Raw genomic sequence first — 26,858 nt, 5'->3', positions numbered from 1 at the left:
ACCTCATTGAAGCCCTCCTGCAGGACGTCCAGTAAGTTCCCCCGGGTCAGGCAGGCGAGCATTGTTCCTGGCGGGGGCTCCCCGGGCGGGGTGTGCAGGCCAGGCAGCGGCCGCCGCCGCCTCCTCCCTCCGCACACAAAGACTCTCTGCTCAGCTCATGGGGATCTCTCCGGAGTCCCGCAGGCCACTCACTTACTGGAAACCTAGACCCGAGCCAAACTAGCGCCTTCCACTGGGCATGCTCGCACCGGGCCTCTGCCGGAGGGGCCCAGGCGCTGTCGCGGTTCCTATAGAAACAGCTGGGCGCGCAAAGGGTGGAGGGGCGCTGGCTGGCAGCCCCCGGCCAGGAGTCCGTAAGGGGGAGCACCGCGGGCGCGCGGGCGGGCTGGGGTGCGCGCGCACCGCACACACACACAGACACACACACACACACACTCTCTCTCTCTCTCTCTGTCCGTCCAACACACATACACCGGGCTGGGGGCGGGCGTGTGTGCCTACACCGCAGACACATACACACCGGGCCCCCGGCGGGCGTGCGGGTCTGTGTGCGCGCGCGCTGCGAACATACATCCACGTGAGCGCACACACACACACTCGACACACCGGCGGGCGTGCCGGCGGATGCATGCGCTTGCAGTCACACACGAGCTCACACACCGGGCCTGCAGGCAGGAGTACCGGCGTGAGCGCGCGCTGCACACGCGCGCACACACACGTTCTGCTGATTTAAGGCCCAACGCTCCACCACAAGATGGGTGGGAAGGGGAGTGAATCAGGATTTTTTTTCTCCCAGACTAGCTGAAAACAGCAGCCTTTTTCCGTAAGGGGCCTGGACAGTGAGGTTGGACTAAAGAAGGGGAAGCAGAAGGGACAGAGAAAAAAAAGAGAGAAAGAGAAGAACCACCAGAAGGAGAGGGGGGTAAAAGAGGATAGAGCTTTAGTTATTAATAGTATTAGAACACATTTAATAGAAATAGTAGTAAAGAAATACCACAGGATCGGGGTGCCTGGGTGGCTCAGTCGTTAAGCGTCTGCCTTCGGCTCAGGTCATGATCCCAGTGTCCTGGGATCAAGTCCCACATCGGGCTCCCTGCTTGGCGGGAAGCCTGCTTCTCCCTCTCCCACTCCCCCTGCTTGTGTTCCTGCTCTAGCTATCTCTCTCTCTGTCAAATAAATAAATAAAATCTTTAAAAAAAAAAAAAAAAGAAAGAAATACCACAGGATCATAACAGAAACATCAAGGGGAAACCAAGGATCACCAAGGCTTTACCCAAAAAATCTGTATTTCTTTTAAAAATAACTGCTAAGGGGCGCCTGGGTGGCTCAGTTGGTTGAGCCGCTGACTCTTGATTTCGGCTCAGGTTATGATCTCAGGGTCCTGCGAGGGAGCCCCGCCACGGCCCACCCCCTTCCTCAGAGAGAAGTCCACTTCAGGATTCTCTCTCCCTCTGCACCTTCCCCCCTGCTCTGTCGCTCTCTCTCTAAAATAAATCTTTAAAACAAACAAATAACAAAAAATAACTGCTAAAATGTAAAGCCCATATTTTTAGTGAGCTTTAAATGAATTAAATGGATTTTAATTGAAATAAACACTACAAGGGCGCCTGGGTGGCTCAGTCCTTAAGCGTCTGCCTTCGGCTCAGGTCATGATCCCAAGGTCCTGGGATTGAGCCCCGCCTCGGGCTCCCTGCTCCGCCGGAAGCCTGCTTCTCCCTCTCCCACTCCCCCTGCTTGTGTTCCCTTTCTCGCTGTGTCTCTGTCAAATAAATAAATAAAATCTTTAAAGAAAAAAAGAAATAAACACTACAGGTGGGTGGGGGGTGGGATAAATGGGTGATCGGTATTAAGGAGGGCACTTTTTACGATGAACACTGGGTATTATACGTAAGTAATGAATCACTAAATTCTCCTGAAGCCAATATTACATATATGTTAACCAAAATTTAAATATTTTGAAAAATAAAATAAATACTACAAAAATGCCCTGGAGTATTTGAAAGAGTTAGGTAAAAGCTTCCCCAAATGAAATAGAGAGCTATTCCCCTCTGTTTCTAGTTATTCAAGTCACAGCCTTGCTTATTTATTTTTAGGACTACTAGTCATTTGTACTCTCAGTGCACATTCTTGTTTCTATAGGGAAACTGGAAGCTGAAAGAACACCCATATTATATTACACCTCGTGATCCCAGATGGAGGGGAAGGATTTACAGAATGTTAAGGCTCAAAGAAGGTCAGGGCCTTGCCCAAGGACACAGCTGGTCAGTGATAAAGGCAGTTTGAGGATCTAGGACTCTACACTTATGATTTTGCAGAAGGCCCAAATTTCTTCCCCAAATACCCACTGGTACCTTAGGAGGAAAAGTCAGAAACGGTTCTTTTCAACCTAATGACCTCCTCCTCAGCTCCTCAGTTCACTTAGAGAAAAAGAAACTCGGTAGGGAGCATCCAGAACTAGCAACATCTTGCCTGAATGTCTAAAGCTGCTAAACACAATGATACTTCTGAGAAAGACACACCTCCCACCCCCCCCACCCCCACCCCAACCACAGCAAGCAGGAAGCAGAAGGCCACCAGAGGTGTTCCATGGCTGGTGCTGATTGAATGCTCTGTATTCAATTCTAACAAAGGCTGGGGAAAAGCCATGGTACCAAATAAAACTGAACCTGATCAGCCCATGAATCAGAAAAGCACTGTCCTTCGTAACTGGGGAATTTAACTGCCAAGAATTCCCCTTGCCATGACCACAGCTCATGGTGTAATACGATCAGGTGAGTCACTAACCCATGTTAATGCAACAAGGCCCTTTTAAAAGAGAAGCAGGAAACTTCCAACAACATAAAATTGCATGCAACACATCTACATGCATAGTGATGCAAAACCAAAACACCCAGTTGGTGGGTCCCTGGATAGAGGATTCTGATTGGTTGCTGGCCCATGATGCTTTGGACAAAGTAAATATTTGAAACATCAGAGGGAGGTCCTGCTGATAGTTATATGGCAAAAGGTCACTGTTTCTCAAAGAACAAGTCCTTTATCCAAGTAAGACCTGTGAGCTCAATATTCCTAGGAAAAGACTCATTAAATCACTGGATTTTAAAGCTAAAAAAAAAAAGATATTTGACACACATGGAGGAATGAAGACGAGGACAGCTATTTACATGAACTCAGCAAATCAATATGAGAGCTAAGATCTGAACCAAATGCCTCTGATGCTCACAGCATGCTGGAGGAATTAGAGGGAACTGTGGTGAATAGATACAAGATTTATTATAGGGCGTATGGTCCACAATTGCACTATTCCCTAGAAATCTGTAATTATATCAACCACATATCCTACAGTAGTGGTATGCAATAGAATTTTCTATGATGGTGGAAGTGTTCTATATCTGTGCCATCCAATCCAGTGGCCACTAGCCACACGTGATTAGTAAGCACTTAAAATGTGGCTAATGCAAATGCAGGACTAAAATTTAAGTAGCATTTAATTTTAATTCATTTAAATTTAGATAGTACCCACATTTCATAATATTCTGTGCCATTTTCCCCATACAATTATTGAAATGTTCCAAAAATTATAATATTTTCACATATAGACTGACTCTCACACTTGGAAAAAGCACAAAATTCCTGTTGGAGCATATAATCTCTAGGGGTTTTTTTTGCTCAGAAGATGTGCTCATCATATTTATCATGGTCTGCCTTACCAAATAGCCCAGGTGAAGAACTGAGCTTTAGCTCTAAGCAGCACTAACATTTACTGTTCCCTCCGTCTGCCCCATCTCGCTCTGCTGTCATATCAGCATAAGAGCTGGGAGGGTAAGTGGGTTAGCTAAAGGAACCAGGAATAACTGGGACAATGATCTGCATCCTGTAGTGCTAGAACAGGCGGAAACTGAGAGCTAGACCCGGTAGCTGGAACCACTCCCACCACTTCTGGCTTGTCATTCACTCTGCCTGTGAGGAGAGGCAAAGGGTCCAAACTAGCCGCTTTTTGCCTATCTCTGCCACGCTGCCTGATTTCTGAAATTATACCAGACCTCCTCGGTCCTATATTATTTTAACAGTAATGGCACAGATACTTCCCTCACCAACTAAAAGCTACCCAAATATCTATAGACAACCATAACAATAGCAAAATTGAACTTCTACTCTTTGCCAAGCCCTATACTAAGCACTCACATACATTAGCTCATTTGATGGTCACAATTACTATAAACAGTAGGGGTTTTTTATTATCCCCATTTTACAGATGAAGAAAGAGGGGTCTGGAGGATAAGTAATTAGCTAAGTGGTGAAGCCAAAGTCCAGGTTCTTAATCATTATGCAATCAATACTTTTATATGATGCTTGAGACATAAAAGGTACTCAGTAAATGTTCTTAGTTGCATGCATGAATGAATGAGTGGAGGAAACACTGGCAAACTCATTCATCACTTATATTAATACAGATAATAATATGTTGGCCTAAGTAAGCCTTAAATAGAACTGTCATTCGGTGAAAATATTGACTGTGACTTCTCCCTATGTGGAAATGTGTGAAATTCACACCTATGTCAATTTAATACATCTATCGTGGGCAATCATTAATGACTATAAAGAAGCAGAAAGATGGTCTGAATAAACAGATAATTAAAATTGTCAATGGAAATATTTTAAATGACTCTGAAATAATTTCTTAATCTTTTTCTATTCTCACACATTAGCAAGTTTCTTGGCAGTAACATATGTTTACAATTTCTACTGCATTTATCTTCAGAGACATCAGCATAAATGTACACAAAAGGGCTCACAACTACTGGCAAAGGCCCCAAACGTGTCCTGGCTCCTAAACTGTTCTCTGTCTCCTGGCTCTTCTGCCAGCCTTAATCTTACTGCGACAATGCATTCATCCTCCTGCTCAAATGGTCAAGTGTTCTCAAACACTCCTTTTTCTTGTCAGATATAAATTCCTCATGCCCCACTCTTAAGGCCCTCTCCCAAATTGCCTATGCTCAGGTTAGCAGGCCCCTCTCTGTCTCACACGTTCCCAGGGCTCATTTTAACTTCCCATGCCTTCACCACTGTCCTTCTGCCTACAATGTCCCACACTCCTGCTACTCAAATCTTTACTATGCCTAGTTCAAGTTATGCTTCCTCATAAAACTCCTCTGACCACTTCTTTTATTTATTTATTTATTTTAAAGATACTATTTATTTATCTGACAGAGAGAGAGACACAGCGAGAGAGGGAACACAAGCAGGGGGAGTGGGAGAGGGGAGAAGCAGGCTTCCTGCTGAGCAGGGAGCCCGATGCGGGGCTCGATCCCAGGACCCTGAGATCATGACCTGAGCCGAAGGCAGATGCTTAACGACTGAGCCACCCAGGCGCCCCTCCTCTGACCACTTTTAGTTTTCTTAAAATCAAGGCAGATCTGATCTGAATCTGTCTCAAATACTCAAGTCCTAGATAACCCATGGTTCATTCCTGTTCTTTTTTCAGGTTTCTGCTCAAATATCACTTTTACCTGTTCAGCCTTCTCTGACTTCCCTATTTGAAATGACAGTACCCAGGGCACCTGAGTGGCTCAGCCTAAACTTTTGATTTCAGCTCAGGTCTTGATCCTGTGGTCGTGAGTTCAAGCCTACTTAAAAAACAATAAATAAATAAAAATAAATAAAATGACAGCACCCCTTCACCCAGGCACTCCCATTCCTCTTTGCCTAATTTATTTGTATTTTTCTTCCTAGCATTCATCACTGTCTTGTGTATTCTATATTTACTTGTCTGTTTGCTTATTGTCAGTATCTCCCTGCCCAGAATGTAAGGTCCATGAGAGCAGGGACTTTTGTATGTTTTGTTACTGGCTTATCTGGTTTATCTCCAGAACCAAAAATGTTTCCTGGCACATAGTAGATGCTCAATAAATCCTGGCTGAATGAATGAATATTCCTCTTTTTATAATTCAAAGGTCATAGCATGTTCTCTATCACTTAGCATTTAATTCTAGTTAATTTAGAAGTAGGAATCTTTGTCTCTTTCAGCGTATTTCCAAGACAAATATAAGTAATTTCTGGTAGCCTTCTGTATTTTCTTCTACTTCATCAATGCATTTTTTCATTAAACATTCACTAAATATATTGAGTGCCTATTATATGTCATTATATGCCAGATCCCATTCTTTTAGCAAAAAAACTTAAGGAACTCACAGTTACACATAAATACATGAATACACACAGAGGCAAGAAACAAGACTGAAAGAAAGAATAGTAAGACTAGTAAAACTAAGAATCCAATATTAGTATGTGGGGATAGAGTGTACAGGGTGAGTGTGACAGACTGGGTGGGAAGAAAAAGGGAAAAAGAGACAGAATGGTAAGAGCCTAGAGTAGGATGTTGCCAAAGTAATCACCAGATGCTAGTGCTTAATATAAACTGTACTTAGGCAGATATGCAAATACATTCTACATGAATTTTTGAAATTCACATCTCAAAAGTCATCAGCTGGTTATCCTAAGGTAAAAATGAGATTAAGACTAGCGACATCTGGTGGATATTTTAGAAGTGACCCTTGAATGTCTCTACTGTGTAAACACCACACAAGCCCCCATACCTCTGGACTGCTGACTCATAATAGGTTAGGGCCCCACATTACTAAGCACACTATCATGAAATAATCTTTCTGCAGGACCTAAGGTCTCATTGCAAGAGGTAGCCAGATTTCTACCAAGAACCCTTCTATCTCTCAGCTGATGACCCTCTGCCTTCTGGAAGATGTATATATAATTTGATACCAGGATACTTCTTTTAAAAGGTAACTTATTACTTAAAATGTTCACCTCCTTTGACCTAGGAATTCTACTTCTGGAACCCAATCCTAAGAAAAAAAAGTCTTAAATGAGGAAATCAATTTGTTATTTACAATGTGGGAGGGGAATCTAAAAGTTGAACAAACAGAAAAATTGTCAAGAAAATTAGAACCATTATAATGTTTACCAAACATTTGTAACTGTAATAAAACAAACATTTTTTTTAAAGATTTATTTATTATTTATTTGAGAGAGAAAGAGAGAGAGAACAAGCAGAGAGAGGGGCAGAGGGAGAAGGAGAGAAGCAGACTCCCCACTGAGTGTGGAACCCAATGCAGGGCTGGAGCTCATGACCCTGAGATCATGACCTGAGCAAAAATCAAGAGTTGGATGCTTAACCGACTGAGCCACCCTGGCACCCCTTGATTCTCGCTTTTTTTAACTTTATGTTTGTTAGTTGTTAAAATGTTTGTTTTAGGGGCACCTGGGTCAGTGGGGCGTCAGCTTCTCCCTCTCCCTCTGCCCCTCCCTGCTGCTCATGCTCTCTCCCTCTCTCTCTCTCAAATAAATAAATAAAATCTTTTAAAAAATTAAAATAAAAAAATAAATAAAATCATGGTTTGCAATATTTCCCAAATGCCCTATAATTAACATGCATTATTTAAATCTTTTAAACTGCATATATTCTGATTAATTGCTATAATTTTTCAACTTCTCCCTGATTTTATTAATAATGAATCAAGGGAGATAGAATTTCTACAAGAAGGGGAAGCAAGAAAAGAAAGCAAATACACGACAATTTTGTTCCAGGATCTGAGTCTTGACGGAGAAATCCCCCAGTTGTGGAACTGTACCAAAATTCCATTAATGTCATCACACTCCTTTCAACAGCACACCAGAAACTTACAGAGGGCTCTGCTGGCAGCAGGGAGTTACAGAGTCTCCTAACCACTTGAGTCCCCATCTTCAGAGTCCCTAGAAAAGCCGGATCAGGGCCACCTTAAAATAGGAAGAGGGAGAATGTACAAAAATACAGGACAGGAACAAAAATTCCAGAGCTAAACCAATCTAGTAGTGTCAGTCCCCTGCCCCAAATCTATCAACTTATGTCATCAAGAAGTTTCAGAAATGGGACCCTGGTTAGCAGGAAATCCAGCCAAAGATATTATCATCATAACAGGACTATCCCAGGGGTATTTTAAAAACTAGCCACTTAGGCTTAATAGTAATAAAGTAAAGAGCAATGCTTCCCTATCAGTCAACCAACAATGCATTTTCCCTCTTCCCTAAGATTATCAGTAAATGACCACAGTAAGAATTCTGAAGACAATCAAGACAAATACTGGGAGCTCTGCTTATGGGCACTTCCATTCATCCTCAGCAATTCCATTTTAACCTAGAAAGGCTGCATTTATATTTTAAGGCAAAAATTTTTACATAGCACTTTAAGTTTACAAAGTGTTACCACCTACATCATCTTATTGGACCGTCATAGTAAATAACTGTTGGAAATAAAGTTCATGGTATTACACCCCAGCTACTAGTAAACAGGCTAGGGAGTTGCTCTGCCAATTAGTAGTGGAGGAAGTTTTCTAGCCACTTCTTCCGAAGTGCTCTAGGTCTACGCCAGAGAACAGGCCAGGAAAATGATGATAATGATGATAATGGCAGCCTACATTTGACTACATACTATGTACTGTTCCAACTGTTTTAAATACTCACAAACATTCTATGAAGTCGATACTATGATTTACCAACTATTTTGTGCTGTGATTCCATTCTCAGTACTGTGTCCGTCCTAAGGAATCATCCCTCTTAGGGATAAATCGATGGGCATCGGTATTTGGGAAGGATGGCATACAGACTGAAAGGGGACGTGCATTACTACTCCAAGCTCTGAAAGTCTGAATCTGGAACTTCACCCTAAGAACATGTAAGGCTCAGAGCCGGCTCAGAACCTGAAACTTCCGCCTCCTTCTTTCCAGCAACGCCCCCCCCCCCTCCCACCCCTCGGTGGGTCCCTCTTTCTGATCTGAATGCTCAACCAGTGGTAAGTATATTTTCCAGGCACCCCCCCCCCGCCCTCCCTTCCCCCGCTTTCAGCACCTACCTCTTAAATCATCGGTGTGTCTGGTTCAACATTTCTGTCCACAGCCCTTCTGAGCTCTGCCTCCTCCTGCTACGGCGTCACCGCTGCGTTCCCGATGCCATGGTGACGCGGAGGCCGGCCCCCGCCCGGCCCCGCCCACCTCCTGCCGGCGCGAGCCAGACCCTGACAACCTAGGCCCCGCCCCTTCCTTGGCCGGCTCCGCCTCCTAGCGGCCCAGACGGCAACCCCAGTAGGCCTTGACCCCGCCCCCTACCTCCCTGACCCGCCTCCTGCGGGCCGAGGCCGCCCCGCCCCCCTGAATGCCAGGACTGGCCCAGGGAGCTCCGCCTTCTGTAGATGGAAACCCGCCTCCTGGGCGTCCGAACCAGAGCCCCGCTCCGCCCCAGCCAAGGCCTGTGGGGTCCCGCGCGCGAAGTGTCTGGATTTCCCGGCTGCCCTCAGGCTGAGGGCTTCGCTTACGTAGAGCCTGCAGACCCCCACCCCGGAAAATGCACCAGGCATGTTCCTTATGCGATTTATTGATCCTAGCGGCTCCGCACCTACGAGAGCCAACAGTGCAACCAAGGGGAGTTTCCGCGCCATGCAGTGCTGTCAATGACTTGAAGTGTCCGTAACCGATGGTCAGAGATCGCTTCCTCCACGCCTCAGCCCTTGCCCTCGTTTGTCTGTTGAGGTTCTGGGACCCTTGACCCAACCACCGAAGGAATTGCCCAAGCCAGCTCTGGGGGCTGTGCACAAGAACTCAGAATGCTTTTCCAGAGCACCTCTCCTTCTTCAGCTTTGGAGTTTAAGGTGTGTAAAAGAGACACCACTAAATTAAGCCCAACAAAATCAGCTCAAGTGCTGGGGTAACCTGTCCTATTAGCACTTTTCTTGAAAGCAGGAGCAAAGGAAGGGGTCAAAAAACTTCCTGCGCCCTCATCCTAGCCCCCCTCATTTTGTGGAACTCCATCCACCCCTAGCTAACCCAAATACCACTCCAAGCTAATGGTGGCAAGTAAAAGATAGGCCTAGGGGAGGGGGCAAGACTGGGGGCACTCACAAGGGCTCTGGAGTTCTTTAAAACGTGGCAGCCATCTCTGGGCTGCCAGCCATTTCCCCAGTGCAGAGTCTCCCCAGGGGAGTAGTGGTAAAATGATGGAAACAGGTCTGTCCTCCCCAGCGCTCACACTAGGGTCCCGTTCTTGCTGTCATAGTGGCATGTGGCCTGGGGGAACCGAAGGGTTGCGTACTGCGTAGCATTTTCAAACTGCAGGTTCTTCACCTCCAGAGCAGAGCGTGGCTGGGTAGAGCTGCACACTTGAATGTCTGCATAATGTAAGCTGCTCTCCTCCAACCTGAGGCCTCGACTCCTCTCCTGAGACGTGGGCTTCTCTAACACCTGTTCATCAATATGTCCTCTTGTGTCACAGGCCTGCAAGAAACAGACAGCATTAAGGGAGATTCTTGGCTTGCTTTTGCCCCTCACCCACAAAGCAGGGTCGGCAATTCTGACCGACCCCTTTGCTCCTTTGTGGGGCAGAACCAGCAAGTTCTGGTTCAAGATAACTGAGATGTGTGGCAGGGTGAAAAAGCTGAGTCCTCAGATCACATGTCTGAGCAGCCCCCTGGAAGGGCCAGAGGCCTGTCATTACCTTTGCACCGTTCTGCTGCTTCGGCTGCTTCAGAGCCCGTCCTGCTCGGCTCCCTGAGAGGAAGAAATCCAACTTAAATTCATCCTCTCCTCCCTGTCTCTACTGAGATTGCCCTCTTTGAATCTCCGTTAAACTATTATGGTGGGTTTCTAACTAATCTCCCTGCCTCTGCTCTCACCTCTTTCACTGCTGCCCTTCCCACATCCAAACTCCTCTCATGCTCTGCCCATAATATCTTCCAGCCTCATTTTTCACCAGCCCCTGACACAGTGCAGCAAATACATGTTGAGAGCCCATTTTTTGCCAGGCTGTGTGCCACATTCTGGGGCTAGAAGGATGAGCAGACTATTTTCTCTGCCTCAGGGAGCTTACAGTCTACTAGGGGAGACAAATGTGAATACAGACTATTACAGTGCAATGTGGTAAGTGCTCAGCCACACCAGTCACTTTCAATTAACTCAGCCTCTTCTTTCCTGTTTCTCTTTCTTTCTTCTTTTCTTCCTTCCTTCCTTCCCTTCCTTCCCTTTCTTTCTTCCTTCCTTCCTCCCCCTTCCTTTTCTTTCTCCCCCTTCCTTTCCTTCCCTTCCCTTCCCTTTCCTTTTCCTTCCTTCCTTCCCTCCCTCCTTCCTTCCATCCTTCCATCCTTCCTTCCTCTGCAAGAGATAATTCCACTGCCTACCCTTTCCTCTCTGCTCCTCTTCCAGCTTGAGAACTTGCTATATTATTCCTTGGACATTGGTGTTTTCTCCCATTCTCCCCCGGTATGAGTGTGAATCTATTATAGCGCTAGTAGATTGCATCGCAGTTACTTGTTTATATGTAAACAAGTCTCTCAAACTTGATTTTGAGCTCTTCGAAGACCAAGATAGTGTGCCTCTCTGCCTCCTCGGGACCCAGCAAAGTGCCTCACATACACTATAAGTGCTCAGTTAATTTTTGCTGGGTGAAGGAAAGAATGAGCAACTAACCTTGCCACTAAGATAATGGAAAGGATGAGACCCAGAGTTTCAGAGCTGGTCTGGAACCCCGGAAGATTTTCTCCGGTGTACTATCTCCCTTTATCCCTTTCCAAGGCTACTCCTCTTTTTCATCCTTATGCCCTTTCCAAAGACACTGGTTCCAGCATCTTCTCCTCTCTAATTCGACCACTCCAAGCCCCCGCCCCCAACACCCAGTTACCCGGTTTCTTTTTCCTCTGGCAAGTTGGTGGGCAGCTCCTGTGAAAAGAAACACAGATCACCCACGTGTAAGAGTCCTGGCCTCAGTCTTCCCACCTTCACCATTTGTTCTGTGGCCTCTTTAACATTCTGGGATGACCTTCTCTCACCCTAACAAAGATTCACCCTAAGTCAGCCTGAAAGTACCACATCTCTCCCACAAGGATGGTTCTGGAAGGTGGAGTGGTACAACTGACATAACCAAACCCAAAATACAGCCTCAGGCAACCAGGCACAACATGCCAGGGATATAGCTGGGTTGAGGGCTATTCTGGGATTGTCTAACAGGCTAATCCCAGCAGAGGGTAAGGGAAACCTGCCAAATAATGGGATATTCCTGGATTCAGAGACCCTCTTGCTGCAGCTTCGGTGCCTTTTTTTTTTTTTTTTTCCCCAGGGTCTCTGCTAACACGGGGTTCTCACTCTGGGAGTCACAGAAGCTGCCACAACCAGGGCTAACAAATTAGGACCCCTGAAAGCCCTTTTCTAACAGGTCCTCTCCCTCCCTGCTTCCCTGTCCTTGTTTTTAATTAACAGAGAAAGTGAGAGCTATTTAACCTTTAACATGCACAGCACAGGGAGCTCTGAATTTGGTGAGTGACTCAGCTACCTTGTCCTCACTGCAGGACAGACCTCATTTCTGAGCTGGAGGACAGGCTCATTTCGGAGCCCCTGGGGTCCCCAGTGGAGCCAGTGTGTCTGTGATTGTCAACTGTTTGATGGCCAGAGAAAAACACTTGTCTGAGGAAATAGGCTGAATAGTTTGGGGCTTACTCCGGATGCTTTTTCTTGCTAGTGCATTTCCAAACTCTCACCAGAGCCAACCCTATCTGTGTGACTTCTGTCTCCACAAGGAAATTTCCTCCTTTTGCTAACTAAAAAGAAAGAGATAGAGAGAGGAAGGGAAACTTCTAGATCATGTCCATTTTACTACTGTGGAAAAAATCATGATTTTCCCCACACATATTTGACAGAGGTTTGTGTTTTGGTTTGACTTTTGCTTTTAATGCAGCTTGCTGAGTTCAGAGCAGATAGAATCACCATCTGAGGTTTACAGGTAGTTCAGAAGAAAAGCTTCTAGGTCTTTCTACTTCTGCCACTTCAGCTCTTCCTTTTTTTTTTTTTCCTTTAAACCTCTGTCTAGTCATAGCCTTATCCTAGCCTCCAATTCCTTGCCCCTTGTTGCCACTGTTTTCCTACTTACTTCTACTTAAATGGATAAAGAGAACATAAATTCTAAAGCAACAGATTTGGGCGACCCAGTTTTAGTGATTGGAGCCTGTTCCCAAATTGGATACTATACAATGCCTGGACACAACCTAAATGGAATATTCTGTTAGACTCAGAGTTGATAGGATTTTATTTTTAGCTCAGAATTCCAGAAACTAAATGAGTACTCTCCTATATTGGTAGTATGAATAAAAATTCGCTCAATTTTCCTGGAATGCACTTGACAAAAAGTATAAGGAGGCTTAACCATAAAGTATGTACCCTCTGATGTAGCAATTCCATATCCTAAGAAATAAGCAGGTACAAATATGGACGCTCATTGTAGCCTTATTTACAATTGCAAAAAATAGGAAATATCCTGTATGTGTAACATTGGGAACTGAGTAGATAAATGGCATCTCCAATCAATAGACCATTATACATCCATTTAAGAAACATGTTGGAAGAACATCTAATAGCATGAGAATCTTACTCTTTAAGTTAATAAAAGGATAATAAAGCATGTTTTGGGATAAAAGCTATGCACATAGGCATTTCAAAAGGATTACATGGAGGTGACCTTTCCGAGTCATTGGCCGTGCGGGTTGGGGTCGCCTGAGCCAGGGGTTTTGTGCCGAGATGATTCAAAGCCTTGTTAAAAATGTCTGGATCCCTGTGAAGGCCTACTATACCCAAGTTTACCAGGAGATTTGTGTAGGAACGGGGTTAATGGGCTTCACCGTTTATAAAATCAGGCTTGCTGATAAAAGAAGGAAAGCTTTGAAAGCTTTGAGTCCTGCACCTGCTCATGGTCATCATTAATCAGCTTTACTTGGAGTACACATCAGATGGAACATCAGTCTCAGCAATCTCTGTTAGTTGGGAACATGGAGCATCGCTGTACCCTTGTAGACATGTTGTTTCCTTTGTGGCATGAATAAATGTAACTCTGAGGTATACCAAAAAAAAAAAAAGGGATCACATGGAAATAGACTGAAATGTTCCCATCATTTATGGTTGCTATAAATATATTTAGAATATTTATGGTTGCTTCTTATTTTCTGCTCTTTGGGATTTTCCAAATTTCCTACAGTGAATGTGTGTCACTTTTGTAATCAGAAAATAATAATAAATAATAATAATGATATTTTAAAATAAAAAGCTCTTTAATTGACATACTGTCTTGAAGTCTCTGTAATTTATTGAGATAATGAGAAACAGAGGAGAACAATATCCAGTCCTACTAGTACTTTAAATTTTTTTAAGGGGTGCCTGGGTGGCTCAGTCGTTAAGCGTCTGCCTTCGGCTCAGGTCATGATCCCAGGGTGCTGGGATCGAGTCCCACATCGGGCTCCCTGCTCGGCGGGAAGCCTGCTTCTCTCTCTCCCACTCCCGCTGCTTGTGTTCCTGCTCTCGCTATCTCTGTCTCTGTCAAATAAATAAATAAAATCTTTAAAAATAAAAATAAATTTTTTTAAGGTGTCATTTATTTGAGAGAGAGAGAGAGAGAGAGAGAGAGTGAGTGGGAGGGGCACAAGGAGAGAGAATCTGAAGCAGATTCCATGCTGAGCACGACGAGCCCAATGCGGGGTGCAATCCCATGACCCTGAGATCATGACTTGAGCCGAAACCAAGAGTCAGACACTTATCTGACTGAGCCACCCAGGCACCCCTGGTCCTACTAATATTTTAAGAGGAAAAAAATATGTTTTGGTTGGAATATCAGGGGTAGTGTTTCTAGCCAGGCTCTAGAGTCAGACTGAGGGTATCAGACTAGCTGTGTGAACTTCAGCAAGTTTTTAGCTTCCTCAAGCTTTTATTTTCTTATTAATAAAATGAGGATAATAATAGAACCTAAACCCCATGGACTATTGGAGGAATTATATAAAAAATGTAAACTACTCAGTTAGGTGCCTGACGTATAATGAGCATCAGTAAAAGCTGCTGCGATTACCACCGTCAGAGGAAGAACTAACCAAAAATGAAGGCTATGAAAACTTGGAACAAAGGAAGTGAAAGAAGCTGTGACAGCCTTTCTGTAGAAATTCTTGGATGTCAGGGCGTCTGGGTGGCTCAGCTGGATGAGTGTCCAACTCCTGTCATTATACCTGGTACATGTAGGCATTCACTAAAATGTTTGTTTAATAAATGAATGAGTAGTACGAACAGGACTGGAATCCAATGTACCAATTCCAAATCACATGTGCTTTTCAATGTACCTCATCTATTTCTCTAAATATAATGATGATTTTTTCCATGAGCAAGACATCCTCAAGACATCCCCAGGTATGATGATCATGATCCCAGGGTCCTGGGATCGAACCCCGCTATCCCCTGGAAGGTTTAGCTAAGAAAACAGTGAACAAGGTAAAACCAGGTCTGGGGGTTTAGAGCCGTTACACCTCTGGGAAAGGACAGTAAAAACACTACAAATAATTTATTGTGAGGCTTTCACATATCCTCTGCTCTTCAATGCTGTGATCTAAACACCATAGGTCATGTTATCTATATTGTATACATGAGGAAAAAGAGAAGTTACAGGACTTGCCTAAGGCTACACGGTAAGTAAATGTGAAAGCTATATTCAAATAGTCCATGGATATTCTCCATCTCCCCACTACCGCCCTTTTAAATGACATTTCTCCAAAGTTGATTTGCTTGATTTGGGAGGCAGTATTATGTAGTGACTAAAAGTATGGGCTCTGAAGTCATACAGGCCTGGGTTGGAATATTGGTTTCTTTCCTCACTAGCCATGTGACCTGGGACAAGTTAACTTCTCTGAGCCTCAGCTTCTCAGCTGTAAAAACAGGAGGAGTAAGGCCACCTCCCTCAGCATTGTTGGGAAGAGATTGTTTGAAAAGTGCCTGGAGCATAGTAAGCTCTCAAACACTAGAACTGTGATTATCATCTGGGGAAGAAGGGAAGGGAGCGAAAGGAGAGGAAGACAAAGAGAAACCATGCCAATTCACCATTCCAGTCCGGCTCTGGCCCCTCAACAGTCAGCAGGCTTGGCTGTGTTTTCTGAGGCTTTCTGAAAGGAGTGAACACAGAAAGAGGTAATGCTCTGGTGTTGGCACCCGGAGATGTGCCAGGCAGAGGGAGGTGGCAGTGGGAGGTTGGTAGAGAACTATCTGCAGGCTTTCCCTTTTTCTCTGGGCCCCCATGTCCACCAACAGAGACGTTACCCTCCACCCTTTGCCCCTACTCACCAGCTTCCCCCACAGCAGAGCTGGTTTCCCATGGTGTTCTGTCTCCGAGGAGCCCAGCTGTTTTTCTACAGAAAGAGGCTGGTGCATTTCCTGGTTCCTGGTTTAGCTTTCAATAGCGGCTCCCGGGGAGTCTCTGTCAGTATCAGATTTCAACCTAGCAGGTTGGACTTTGGAAGCCACCTGCTGGAGTGATTCCCAGGTGACCGTTCCCAGCCAAGGGGTAGAGGAGCACACATGCGGCTCTAGGTGAGAGCTATCTCACCGTCAGGATTTGGAGCTGCTTTGATGAAGCCATAAACTTTGAGCTTCAAGCTTCAGTGAAAAGAAACGTGAGATAGAAAAGGGCTCTGGGTTTCCTTAGGAAGTGTTTCTCTACTATCCCACACTGTCATTGAAATATATCCTCTATAATGGAGTGAAGAGTCTTAACTTATGTTTCCCCAGCACTACTCAGTTTTAATGGAGTTTCACTTTCAAGGTATCCTGTATCAGTCTCTTATTATCCCTGTCCAGAATCTGGGTTTGAATATGGGAGTCTCTTGGAAACTTAAATTTAGGGAAATGGATTCCTTTTAAGTCTCTGTTGCTTTTGGGCTTAATGTGGGCAAATCGCTTTTTTCTATGAGGCTGAGAAGACTCAACTCATTGCCTAACCCCCTTTCTGGTCAAAAATCATATGGTTCTATGATTGGAATGGCCTCAGCACTTCCTGATCACTTACTTCCTCATGGCCAGCACAGAACTACAGAAGCTCCACTCCCACCTCAACCCAGCTTCTCCTTCCAATGACCCAACGTCAGACTCATTCCATTCTCTCCAGTGAGTAGGCTGCTGTTGAGTAAATTCCTCTGTAGAAACTATGGGCTCTGGGAGAATTTGTGAAACCTGCAAGGCTTGTCTTCAGGGCTCACGTGGGAAGCTTTCACTAAGTCCTAGCTATTGTTATTACTTCTTCTTCTTTTTTTTTTTTTTTTTAATTTATTTCCTTGACAGAGAGAGACACAGCGAGAGAGGGAACACAAGCAGGGGGAGTGGGAGAGGGAGAAGCAGGCTTCCCGCAGAGCAGGGAGCCCGATGAGGGGTTCGATCCCAGGACCCTGGGATCATGACCTGAGCCGAAGGCAGACGCTTAACGACTGAGCCACCCAGGTGCCCCTCTTGTTATTACTTCTTGTTCTCAGCTACTTGTCAGATGGCAAAGCACCTTACTTTATTATCTTGTGCTGGATCATTGCACTAGCCTCTTACTTCACAGCTATGCTTCTCCCCAGCAATTCCTTCTGTATTCTACCATTAACTGTATTCTTTTCATCCTGCTACCCAAACCTCTTAGCCTGGCACTCAAAGCCCTCCACAATCTGGTCCCTTTTCAGCCACTTTCTCTAATTTAAAGAAGTAATGGGTAAAGGAAAACACCAAAGAGATTTTATGACCAGAAACTCCAAAGGAATCAACAGTGTATTGTGGTACCCAGAAAGCCTGATATACCTTAAGCAGCATTAATGGAATTCTAGAGTGATAAACAAGGGTGTTGATGATTCCACTGAAGTCTGTACCAGTCAGCCCATGATTGGAATAATAATTTTAGGTCTACATGTTGAATTTCGAGTTACATTGTCAAAAGGCAGTGTGTTCAAGAGAAAGTTGTCTAGGTGATAAGTGGTTTGGAAAGTCCTAGGGACACCTGGCTGGCTCAGTCAGTAGAGCGTGCAACTCTTGATCTCAGGGTCATGAGATTGAGCCCCACACTGGGTGTAGAGATTACGTAAATAAATAAATAAATAAATACATAAATAAATAAATAAATAAACTTAAAAAAAGTCCTATAAGATATGGTTAAAAGAATTAGGTATATTTACTTGGGAAAAAGAAGCCTTAAGAGGATGGGGTGGTTATTTTAAAATATCTGAAAGGGACTCCCAAGTGAAAGAAGGATTGCATTTATTTTCTGGACATAACCAGACCAATGAGGAGAAGTTACTGAAATGAAGATTTGGGGTCAATAGAAGGAAGAATTTATAGGAAATACATCCAAAAAGTTCTGATGAAGAACTGCCAATAAGAACGTATGAAGTTCTAAGTTCTCTGTCACTTAAAATGTCCCAAGAGGAAGTTGACTAAGAGTTGTAAAAGAATTTGAGTGGTATGGGGATTTGGACTAAATGAGAGGTTTCCATTTTTTTCTAGCCAAGGAACCCTCTCTTTGAAATAAAGCTCACATAAAAATAACAATTCCAAAATAGATCAATGGAAGTTGTTCTGGTTGAAGTCTGAATAGGATCCTTTCTAGTTTCTTTTTCTTCTCAACTAGATTAAGGTTCCTGAGAGTAGACAATAAAAGAGCATGTTTTTTTAAATCTATGTTTATAATGTACATCTACCATAGTGTATTACTTGGGGGTTGAGAAACATTTGTTGAATGAATGGATGAACAAACAAATATATCAATAGTTATTTCTCTGAGGCATGCTTTCATTTTTGATAAGGGGTAATGCTTTAACCATGAATTGAATTCTTTGAGTGAGGGCTCTTATCTTGGGAATCCACAGATCCCTAGGGAGGGGTATATGAATGGATCTCAAGAGCCATGTGAACCTACTCAAACTGTAAGGCAAATTTGATAGCATGTGTATTTTTTCTGGTAAGAGGATCTATTGCTTTTGCTAGGTTTTTCAAATGGGTCTGTAACCTAAAAAAGTTCAGAATCAACCACTTTAATGGAAGAATTTCAGGTGTCCACCACAACCTGGTAAAACATATATTTGGGGGCAAGGAGGTCTTCTGGACACTCCTCAAATCAAACACGTGCATGAACAACAGAGACTAATTGAAGAGCCAGACACCCACACTTTCCTGAACACACCACGTCCCTAGTATTAAGACTCTGCTTCCAATTGGGACACCTGGGTGGCTCAGTCGGTTAAGCGTCTGCCTTCGGCTCAGGTCATGATCTCAGGGTCCTGGGATCAAGTCCCGCATCGGGCTCCTTGCTCCGCCGGGATCCTGCTTCTCCCTCTGCCTGCTCTGCCTGCCACTCCCCCTGCTTGTGTTCGCTCTCTCTCTGACATAAAAAAAAAAGAAAGAAAGAAAGAAAAAAGCCCTCTGCTTTCAAAGGAGGGTTCCCTGGCCATCATCACCACACAGTTAGCCCTAGACCCCTGCATTTAGTCTTGGATTGGGTGGGTGATTCAGTGATTCCTCTCTTTGAGATGTACATGTTTTTTCTCATGAGCCTCCCCTATTGCACAGGTTGGAGAGACTCTGTGGTTTGGCGACAAGGCCAGAGGCTTCGGTGTCTGTGCCCTGCGCATGCATACTCCACCGCTCGGAATTAGAAACCGTTTTCAGTGGACAGACCTTACTCTGGGAAAACAGGGCTTTAGGCAACTCCCTCCAGCCTAAAACTGTTTTCCCAACCCCTACCCAAAACAGGCCAGACAGGCTGGAGACCCTTGTTTTTGTGTCTCTAATCACCAGCTCAGACAGTGCCCTCTGGGCTGTTTGGACGGCATATCCCTTTTCCCTCCCAGGATCACTCTCTCTTTTGTTGCATTGTGAGAAAATTATGGCTGGGAATTTGATCTGGAGTCAGGTCAGCTTCCGGGTATGATCTCAGCATCCAAGTGTGAGCTCAGGGTGCTGTGACGTTGGGCACATCTAACTGAGGAGCTTTTTGTCTAGCTGGCTATGACCCCCCTCCCTCCCTGCCCATCCCATTGTCCAGGCCACAGAATAGGGAGCAGCACAAACAAGGCCCTGAGATTTGGGTTTATTCAGCTCCACCCAGAACTAAACCAAAGGCTATCACACGTCTCAAGGGACCAAACCACACACTGTGGGCCATGCACTTTTCCCTTCCCCTAAGGATGCTGCTACCTCTGGGGTGGTGGGCAGCTGCTCATATCACCGTGGGAGGTAGAAAGGGGTTCGCCGCATGCTGGCTCCATGGCACTCAGGCCGCAACTCCGGTTGCCTCCTCCTCTTCCTCGGGATCAGGAGGTGCAGGGAGCAGGGAGATGTAGACCTCATTGACCTCTGTGTCCAAGTGTCGGCCACCCCGAGGGGCCTCCAGGTTAAGGATGCCATCATGGGAGAGAGCGGCGCGGACCCGCCAGGGGTCCACATCGGCAGGCAAGACATAGGTGCGGCAGAACTCTCGAGACACGAAGCCGTGGCGGTCCAGACGCTGGGGGTGCCGGGCAGACACCTCCAGCAGGTTGTCCACAGTCCTCACGGTCACCTCATCTGGGGTAAAGTGGCTCACATCCAGAAATGCCTGAAACTTGCCCTCACTGAGCCTAAGCTCAGAGGCCCCTGCCCTGCTGCCCTCCCCAGCTCCGGTGGCCCGGGGCCGGACATAGTAGCCGTGGTAGAGGGTGGGGGTCAGGATCTCTTCTGGCAGGAGGCCTGAGGGGCAGAGAGAGAAGGCAAGAGGCAGGATGAGGGAGAATGAGGTGGGAACAAGGGTGAAATGCGGAGCTCAGGAGATGAGGACCCGGGAGCAGCCGGGGAGTCAGGAGAAGTAGGCGAAGGAGGCAGGGGGACGCAGGGGCTACAAGGTGGCAGCAGGAAAGAGGGGACTGAGACAGGGAATGAGATGGGGGCGGAGGAGGGCAACCCAAACGGGGACCGGTGGGCAGAAGGGGAGCAAGAAGGCACACCAAGGGGGACAGGGGCAGGTATCCGGGCATTGCGGGCAAGGCATCCGCACCGAGGTCAGTAGCAAGGGGACAAGAACCCCGCTTGGCGGGGGTGGAGGGGGAGTCTGGGGTGGGAGATGGCTCGCCCCAGGAGTTCAGTTAAGCCCGGAGTGGGGTGGAGGCCAGTACCGCTGGGAGGTCAGCCCAGAATTTCGGGAGGTGGGGGTGGGAGGCAAGGGGGTGGCGTCTGGGCCGTACCTTCCCCGAAGCGCTGCTCGCCCAGGCGGCTGGGGTTGGCAAATTCGTACTCGGTGGTGGCCGGGTGGGCATGTGGCACCGAGCGGCCCGACATGTCTGCAGAGGCGTCGGCGGCGCTGGTCCGAGGTGCAGCCCCAACAGAGCAGCGACCCCTCCAGCTGCCGGGAGAGCCAGGGCTCGGTCGGAGGTGGGGGCGGGGTCTACACCACCCAAAATAGTGCGGAGCCTCTGGGGGGGAGGGGCGAGGAGCAGGGCCCCTGAGCGCCAGCGACAAGTGTGTGACCAGCGCCGCCTGGACCCCCGTGCCCTCCCCCGCACACCCTTCAGCTGTCGCAGGCTGCCTGAGGGGACAGCTGGGGGTCCTGGCTGGGCAGCGAGCTGGGGAGGGGAGGTTGGCGCCGGACGCCCTGGAGAGGCTTAGCCGAGACCCTTACAGTTTGCACATTTTGCACACCTCCTCCTCTCCTTCTAAGTCCCATGCATCCTGTACCCTACTTCATAAAGCTCTCCTGGTTTTAACGTTCTGCGCGCTGCGTAAGGTGAAAGATGCAAGAAACTTGCCCACCCTTTCTTTGGGGTGGGGTGAAGGGTCTTCTGCCCAGATTAATGTCAGGGTCCTCTCCTGAACCCAGATCAACCCCGGGGCACCACAGAGATGCGTGGCACTGACTTGTTGGTGATCACTGCTCTCCTCCAGGGACCCACAAAGAGTTAATGTCCCTGGGGCCCAGCCTAGGAAGATTCCAGTTCCTGCCCAGGCCCAAGATAGTTGCTGGCCCAATTCCCCTGGCACACTAAGCTGGAGAGGAGGAGGAGGGGCACGCCACCCGCCTGCTTGGGATTCCTGACTCCCTTCCAACTCCAGAGAAGGGGGGGGGTGCCACTGGGTGTGGACGGAAAGCTAGTGAAACAAGACCAGGACAAGTCACTGGCCAGCTCAGACGTGTTTGTGTTTCTCTTTTCTTAGGTCAGTGAGTACTGGGTATGTGTCACACTGCCAAATCCCCGATCACAAGTCTCCATGAACGGGTGGTGAGCTGGGATAATAAAACTCCTGACATCACCATTCCAGAAGCTTCACAAGACTGCGTATATAAGGGGCTGGCTGTAGCTGCAGCTGAAGGAGCTGACCAGCCAGCTGACCCCCTCCACTCACCTAGCCACCATGGACATCGCCATCCACCACCCCTGGATCCGCCGCCCCTTCTTTCCCTTCCACTCCCCCAGCCGCCTCTTTGACCAGTTCTTCGGAGAGCACCTGTTAGAGTCTGATCTCTTCCCAACTTCTACTTCCCTGAGCCCCTTCTACCTTCGGCCACCCTCATTCCTGCGGGCACCCAGCTGGATTGACACCGGGCTCTCAGAGGTAAGTCTCTGCCAGGATAGGAGAGCTCTTCCTGGAACCTCTTGGAAACATATGCACCTGCTCTCCTTTTTCTCCCTGCCTAAATCTGGCTATGTCTAAGTGTCTTAGGCACTTGCATGTCCACCAGTGCAGATAGACTAGGCTACTACTGTTTCTTTCCCCCTGTTACCTGTTTGTATTTGATGCTCTGCTGTATCCTACTTACTGCATTTTTTCCAAGTGCTGCGAAGATTGCCCTCCATCCCCTAACTTCTAAGTAGAATGCCCCTTTCTGGTTTGGTTCATAGAGATCTACAGGGAAAGAGCTGCCTTCAGACCCCTTTGCTCACCTCTTCTAACATCTCATACTCCTGACAAATGTTAGCATCTCAAGTTTCAGTGTCAGGAAGCAGTCCTGCCTCATTCTGAGCTTTTCATCTCCACTGCATGGAGCTGGAGACAGCAAACACTATTTACTTTCTTTCTATGCCTTCATCTGTGATTTTCCAGGTTTCTCAGGACTGTGACAGGGCACTGACCTGAGTTCAAACCTAATGAGTAAAGAATGTAGGTCCAGTCTTGGGACCCCCACTTGTCCTAAGAGGGTGGGAGAATGGGGTGAACAGATAAGGTTGACAGAGCTGTCACAGAGAACACTCTGGTTTAAAAATATTCAAGTGTGAGTAAACAGGAGCTGAGTGAGCAAGGGCTTTGGAAGGACAATCAGGGCCAGCAGAACATTCCAGATTGAGTGGGTGGGGAACTTGGCAGAGGTCTGGGTAAGAAGAAGGGGCCTTTGTCTTACAGACAAATGGCAAGGCCAGGCATGGGGGTCAGAGAGGCAGTAGAAGCCATGCGCAGACCCATCCTCGTGATCGCTCCCCTGGGTGGCCTGTCTTCTCTCCTGTCCCTGTAAATAAAGTTTGGGTCTGATGACCACACGGTATGCTTTGGGTACCACTGTGGTGGCTCCCCTGAACCAGAGAGCCATGTTTATTCAAAAAGGGACTTTCAGCCAAAAACAGGAGGAAAAACTACCTGGACAGCAAGCAAGTCTGCAGAATGAAGAGACTGCACTAATGTCATCCACGCTCCTACCATCTTTTCTCCTACCCCTTCTTCTCCACCTTGCTATTTCTAGATGCGTCTGGAGAAGGACAGATTCTCTGTCAACCTGGATGTGAAGCACTTCTCCCCAGAGGAACTCAAGGTCAAGGTGTTGGGAGATGTGATTGAGGTGCACGGCAAACATGAAGAGCGCCAGGTGTGTAGCTTGTTTCCTCTTCTGTTCTGCTCATTCGTCCAGTGCATGTGATACGCCAGATACTCATCAGCCCCTGAGCCTGGCGACCTTCCAGTCTTAAGCCATAAGGGTCTGGGACAGGGATAGACCTGTTGTTGTTGTTGTTTGGGCCAGAGAAGTGAGTTTTGTTGTTTGTTTTGATTTGATTGCCTTAGATGGGATACATGGGATGTTTATTTCCCATTTAAGCCTGTGGTTTTTGGCCACCTTAGAATCACTAGGGGAATGAAGAAAAAGAAATCCCAGTGCTTAGACATATCCCAGACCAATTAAGTCAGAATTTTTTTTAGGAGTGGGCCCCAGGCATCAGCATTTCTAAAAGCTTCCTAGGTAATTCTAACGTCCATTCAAAGTTGAGGACCACTGATTGAGGAATCGTGCTTGTTGGACACCTGGTTACTTTACGTAATTAAATGAGTTGTGTATACCCTGAAGGCTCTTGACTTTGGGATTTTGCGACTTTGCTTTTAGATGTTCCAGAATCCTCTCATCTTTAGCTCGTCTAAAAGGGTGAACTACTTGGTTTGCTTAAGTTTCAGAGCTGCACTCAGCAGCTAAAATCCTGGAGCCCATGTGGAAATCAGTTAATTGAGAGCCTATCTGCATAAATGCTTGAGATTCAGCTGGTATAAAGGTTGGGGCAGGTCGTTTTTAGCAGAATTCTAGAGAATGAGGAACGGCTTCTCATTAACTTCTGGGAGGGTTTTTAAATGAGTCTGCTTCTTACCGATTATTGATAATTCAGATACTTGTGCATCAAACAGCATAATTTGAGGTCTTCGGGCTATTTCAGTTTTGCTTATGTGATTTAAGTTTGGATCATAGTCTCCCTGGATGAAGTGTTGTTGTTATTGTTGTTGTTGTTTTTAGCAGCAGTCTTGTTGGTCTGGGACATTCCTGAAGAGTCAGGACAATTTCTGGGCTTCCCAGATCTTCAATGCTGAATAATATTCCAGATCCTGGAGTCCCAACACTGATCTAAACCTTTGGGAAATACCCCTAAAAATAGCCATGCCTCAGTTTGGAGAGCTTTGCAGTTTTCACTGTTTCAAATTTCTCAGACTCTCATTGGTCGGAGTGACCACCCACGCAACTTGATCTTAGCCCCAAACAGAACAGCTGTTTGGTTTTCTCTCTTGTTGCAATGGCGTATGGTCACACTTAAGGGGAAGGAGGATGTCTGAGTTCTCAGCAAGTGGTGCTATTTCCTGTTCTTATCTCTCTCTTTCCTCATTCTCTTGGATTAGGATGAACATGGTTTCATCTCCCGGGAGTTCCACAGGAAATACCGGATCCCAGCCGATGTGGACCCTCTTGCCATTACTTCATCCCTGTCATCTGATGGGGTCCTCACTGTGAATGGACCAAGGAAGCAGGCCTCTGGCCCTGAGCGCACCATTCCCATCAGCCGTGAAGAGAAGCCTGCCGTCACGGCAGCCCCCAAGAAGTAGACGCCCTTTCTCTAACTGCATTTTTTAAAACAAGAAAATTTCCCCACCAATGAATGAAAATCTTGTGATTAGTGCTGAAGCTTATTAATGCTAAGGGCAGGCCCAAATTATTAAGCTAATAAAATACCATTCAGCAACAGATAACTGTCTTGTGTTTGAATGTTCTGTGTTTTTTAAAATAAATGTACAGGGGCACCTGGGTGGCTCAGTTGGTTAAGCGTCTGCCTTCGGCTCTGGTCATGATCCTGGGGTCCTGGGATCAAGCCCCATGTCGGGTTCCCTGCCCAGCGGGAGGCCTGCTTCTCCCTCTCCCACTCCCCCAGCTTGTGTTCCCTCTCTCGCTGTCTATCTCCCTGTCAAATGAATAAATATTTTAAAAAATAAAATAAAATAAAAAATAAATAAAATAAATGTACAAAGCAATGCAGATCCATTTAATCACCGCATTATGATTGAGAGGACTCTGGGGATATTAGAGTCAGAATGGCTGTCTCCACTACTTACTAATAGTATAAATTTAGCAAGTCACTTAACCTTTCTAGTCCTTAGGTATTACATTTATAACATGTGGCACTGATGTGTACACTTGTTATAAGGAGTAAATTAGGAGAAAACATAGGTAAAGCCCAAGAAATATCAATTCCTCTCTTTCTTCCTTCTTTGATTTTGGCCCTCATTTTCAACAACAAATCTGAACGAACTCTGGATAACAATGCATAAAAGCTCTTAGTGGGTCTCTGCAATTAATCACGTTGCCAGGCAGGGGGTGGTGCCCCCAAAGTTGATGTTTTCCTACTGATAAGCAGTGCCTTCAGCTGATTCACAATAGCAATAAATAGGACTTGGGTGATTATCACCAAACAAGCCTTTCAGCTGTAATCTCTACATTATTTAGCAAATACCTTTTAGAAGTAAGACTGGGAAGGGGCACCTGGCTGGCTCAGTTGGTGGAGGATGCGACCCTTGATCTTGGAGTCCAGAGTTTGAGTCCCATGTTGGGTGTAGAGCTCAATAAATAATTGAAATATTAAAAAAACGAAAAGAAGAACTAAGACGGGAAACAACCAATTCGATGATCCTCCCCCTAAAAAAATTAAGTTTCAGAATTACAATTAATAATTGATCAATAAGTGATTCTATTATTTAGCTTACACAAAGACATATTACTCTACAAAAACACCCCCATTTCACTTGTGGGTCCAGACAAAACTTCTGACTCAATTAATGAAAAATAGCCCTGGTGTAGGTTATCCGGCATAAATGTTCACAGATAACTCCTATTTTTCTGTAGCAGCTTCTACCTAATTTCTTATTCTTTCGAGGACTGACCATGAGGTGAAGTGAGATTCTTTCCTTCACAAATGCCTACAGATTGGGGATTGGCCACGCTTTTAAAATATTCTACATGAGGGGCACCTGGGTGGCTTAGTCGGTTAAGCGTCTCTCTTTTTTTTTTAAAGATTTTATTTATTTATTTGACAGAGAGAGACACGGCGAGAGAGGGAACACAAGCAGGGGGAGTGGGAGAGGGAGAAGCAGGCTTCCCGCTGAGCAGGGAGCCTGATGAGGGGCTCAATCCCAGGATCCTGGGATCATGACCTGAGCCGAAGGCAGACGCTTAACAACTGAGCCACACAGGCGCCCTCCCAAGCGTCTGACTCTTGACTTCAGCTCAGGTCTTGATCTCATGAG

General features: G+C 46.2%; 5 protein-coding genes across 8 annotated transcripts in view; 2 read left to right on the top strand and 3 right to left on the bottom strand.

Moving 5' to 3' along the window:
* Positions 1-8,979, bottom strand: part of DIXDC1 (DIX domain containing 1) — a 66,874-nt gene extending 57,895 nt beyond the window's left edge. Inside the window, exons 1-2 of one of the 4 annotated variants that reach the window (XM_032427814.1) lie at positions 8,900-8,979; positions 7,697-7,788 (exon numbers count right to left, since the gene is read on the bottom strand). In XM_032427814.1, the coding sequence (XP_032283705.1) occupies positions 7,697-7,753 (57 nt within the window). In that variant the 5' untranslated portion in view covers positions 7,754-7,788; positions 8,900-8,979. Of the gene's footprint in view, positions 1-2; positions 324-7,696; positions 7,789-8,899 lie in introns of those variants that run through there. The other 3 variants (XM_032427816.1, XM_032427815.1, XM_032427813.1) reach the window with 3 other exon arrangements.
* A 421-nt stretch (positions 8,980-9,400) lies between these two features.
* Positions 9,401-16,269, bottom strand: CUNH11orf52 (chromosome unknown C11orf52 homolog). The gene is made up of 4 exons (XM_032428023.1): positions 16,170-16,269; positions 11,713-11,750; positions 10,534-10,586; positions 9,401-10,313 (listed from the first exon to the last, which is right to left on the bottom strand). Exons 1-4 carry the CDS (start codon positions 16,199-16,201, stop codon positions 10,065-10,067), a joined length of 372 nt encoding a protein of 123 aa, XP_032283914.1. The 5' UTR covers positions 16,202-16,269; the 3' UTR covers positions 9,401-10,064.
* On the top strand, positions 11,877-14,033 carry LOC116646951 (ATP synthase subunit ATP5MPL, mitochondrial-like). The gene has a single exon (XM_032428024.1). It carries the CDS (start codon positions 13,599-13,601, stop codon positions 13,779-13,781), a length of 183 nt encoding a protein of 60 aa, XP_032283915.1. The 5' UTR covers positions 11,877-13,598; the 3' UTR covers positions 13,782-14,033.
* Positions 16,270-19,922: 3,653 nt separating the features above from the next.
* HSPB2 (heat shock protein family B (small) member 2) lies at positions 19,923-21,238 on the bottom strand. The gene is made up of 2 exons (XM_032428020.1): positions 21,068-21,238; positions 19,923-20,576 (listed from the first exon to the last, which is right to left on the bottom strand). The coding sequence occupies exons 1-2, from the start codon at positions 21,159-21,161 to the stop codon at positions 20,122-20,124; spliced, it is 549 nt and encodes a 182-aa protein (XP_032283911.1). The 5' UTR covers positions 21,162-21,238; the 3' UTR covers positions 19,923-20,121.
* A 702-nt stretch (positions 21,239-21,940) lies between these two features.
* Positions 21,941-25,307, top strand: CRYAB (crystallin alpha B). The gene is made up of 3 exons (XM_032428021.1): positions 21,941-22,433; positions 23,554-23,676; positions 24,963-25,307. Exons 1-3 carry the CDS (start codon positions 22,233-22,235, stop codon positions 25,164-25,166), a joined length of 528 nt encoding a protein of 175 aa, XP_032283912.1. The 5' UTR covers positions 21,941-22,232; the 3' UTR covers positions 25,167-25,307.
* The last annotated feature ends 1,551 nt before the right edge of the window (positions 25,308-26,858 follow it).

This window comes from Phoca vitulina, unplaced genomic scaffold (assembly GCF_004348235.1).
Source record: "Phoca vitulina isolate PV1807 unplaced genomic scaffold, GSC_HSeal_1.0 scaffold38, whole genome shotgun sequence".
NCBI lineage: Eukaryota > Metazoa > Chordata > Mammalia > Carnivora > Phocidae > Phoca > Phoca vitulina.
Note: the sequence above shows the minus strand (reverse complement) of the source record. Positions and strands in the feature narration are given on the sequence as shown.

Coding starts and splice junctions, on each gene's coding strand:
- CUNH11orf52 (XM_032428023.1), bottom strand. CDS start 16,201: ATGGGAAACCAGCTCTGCTGTGGGGGAAGCTG. Junction 11,751..16,169: donor CTCTGCTGTGGGGGAAGCTG/GTGAGTAGGGGC, acceptor TTCTTTTCACAG/GAGCTGCCCACCAACTTGCC. Junction 10,587..11,712: donor CCAGAGGAAAAAGAAACCGG/GTAACTGGGTGT, acceptor TCTTCCTCTCAG/GGAGCCGAGCAGGACGGGCT.
- LOC116646951 (XM_032428024.1), top strand. CDS start 13,599: ATGATTCAAAGCCTTGTTAAAAATGTCTGGATCCCTGTGAAGGCCTAC.
- CRYAB (XM_032428021.1), top strand. CDS start 22,233: ATGGACATCGCCATCCACCACCCCTGGATCCGCCGCCCCTTCTTTCCC. Junction 22,434..23,553: donor TTGACACCGGGCTCTCAGAG/GTAAGTCTCTGC, acceptor TGCTATTTCTAG/ATGCGTCTGGAGAAGGACAG. Junction 23,677..24,962: donor GCAAACATGAAGAGCGCCAG/GTGTGTAGCTTG, acceptor CTCTTGGATTAG/GATGAACATGGTTTCATCTC.
- HSPB2 (XM_032428020.1), bottom strand. CDS start 21,161: ATGTCGGGCCGCTCGGTGCCACATGCCCACCCGGCCACCACCGAGTAC. Junction 20,577..21,067: donor CGAGCAGCGCTTCGGGGAAG/GTACGGCCCAGA, acceptor TCTGCCCCTCAG/GCCTCCTGCCAGAAGAGATC.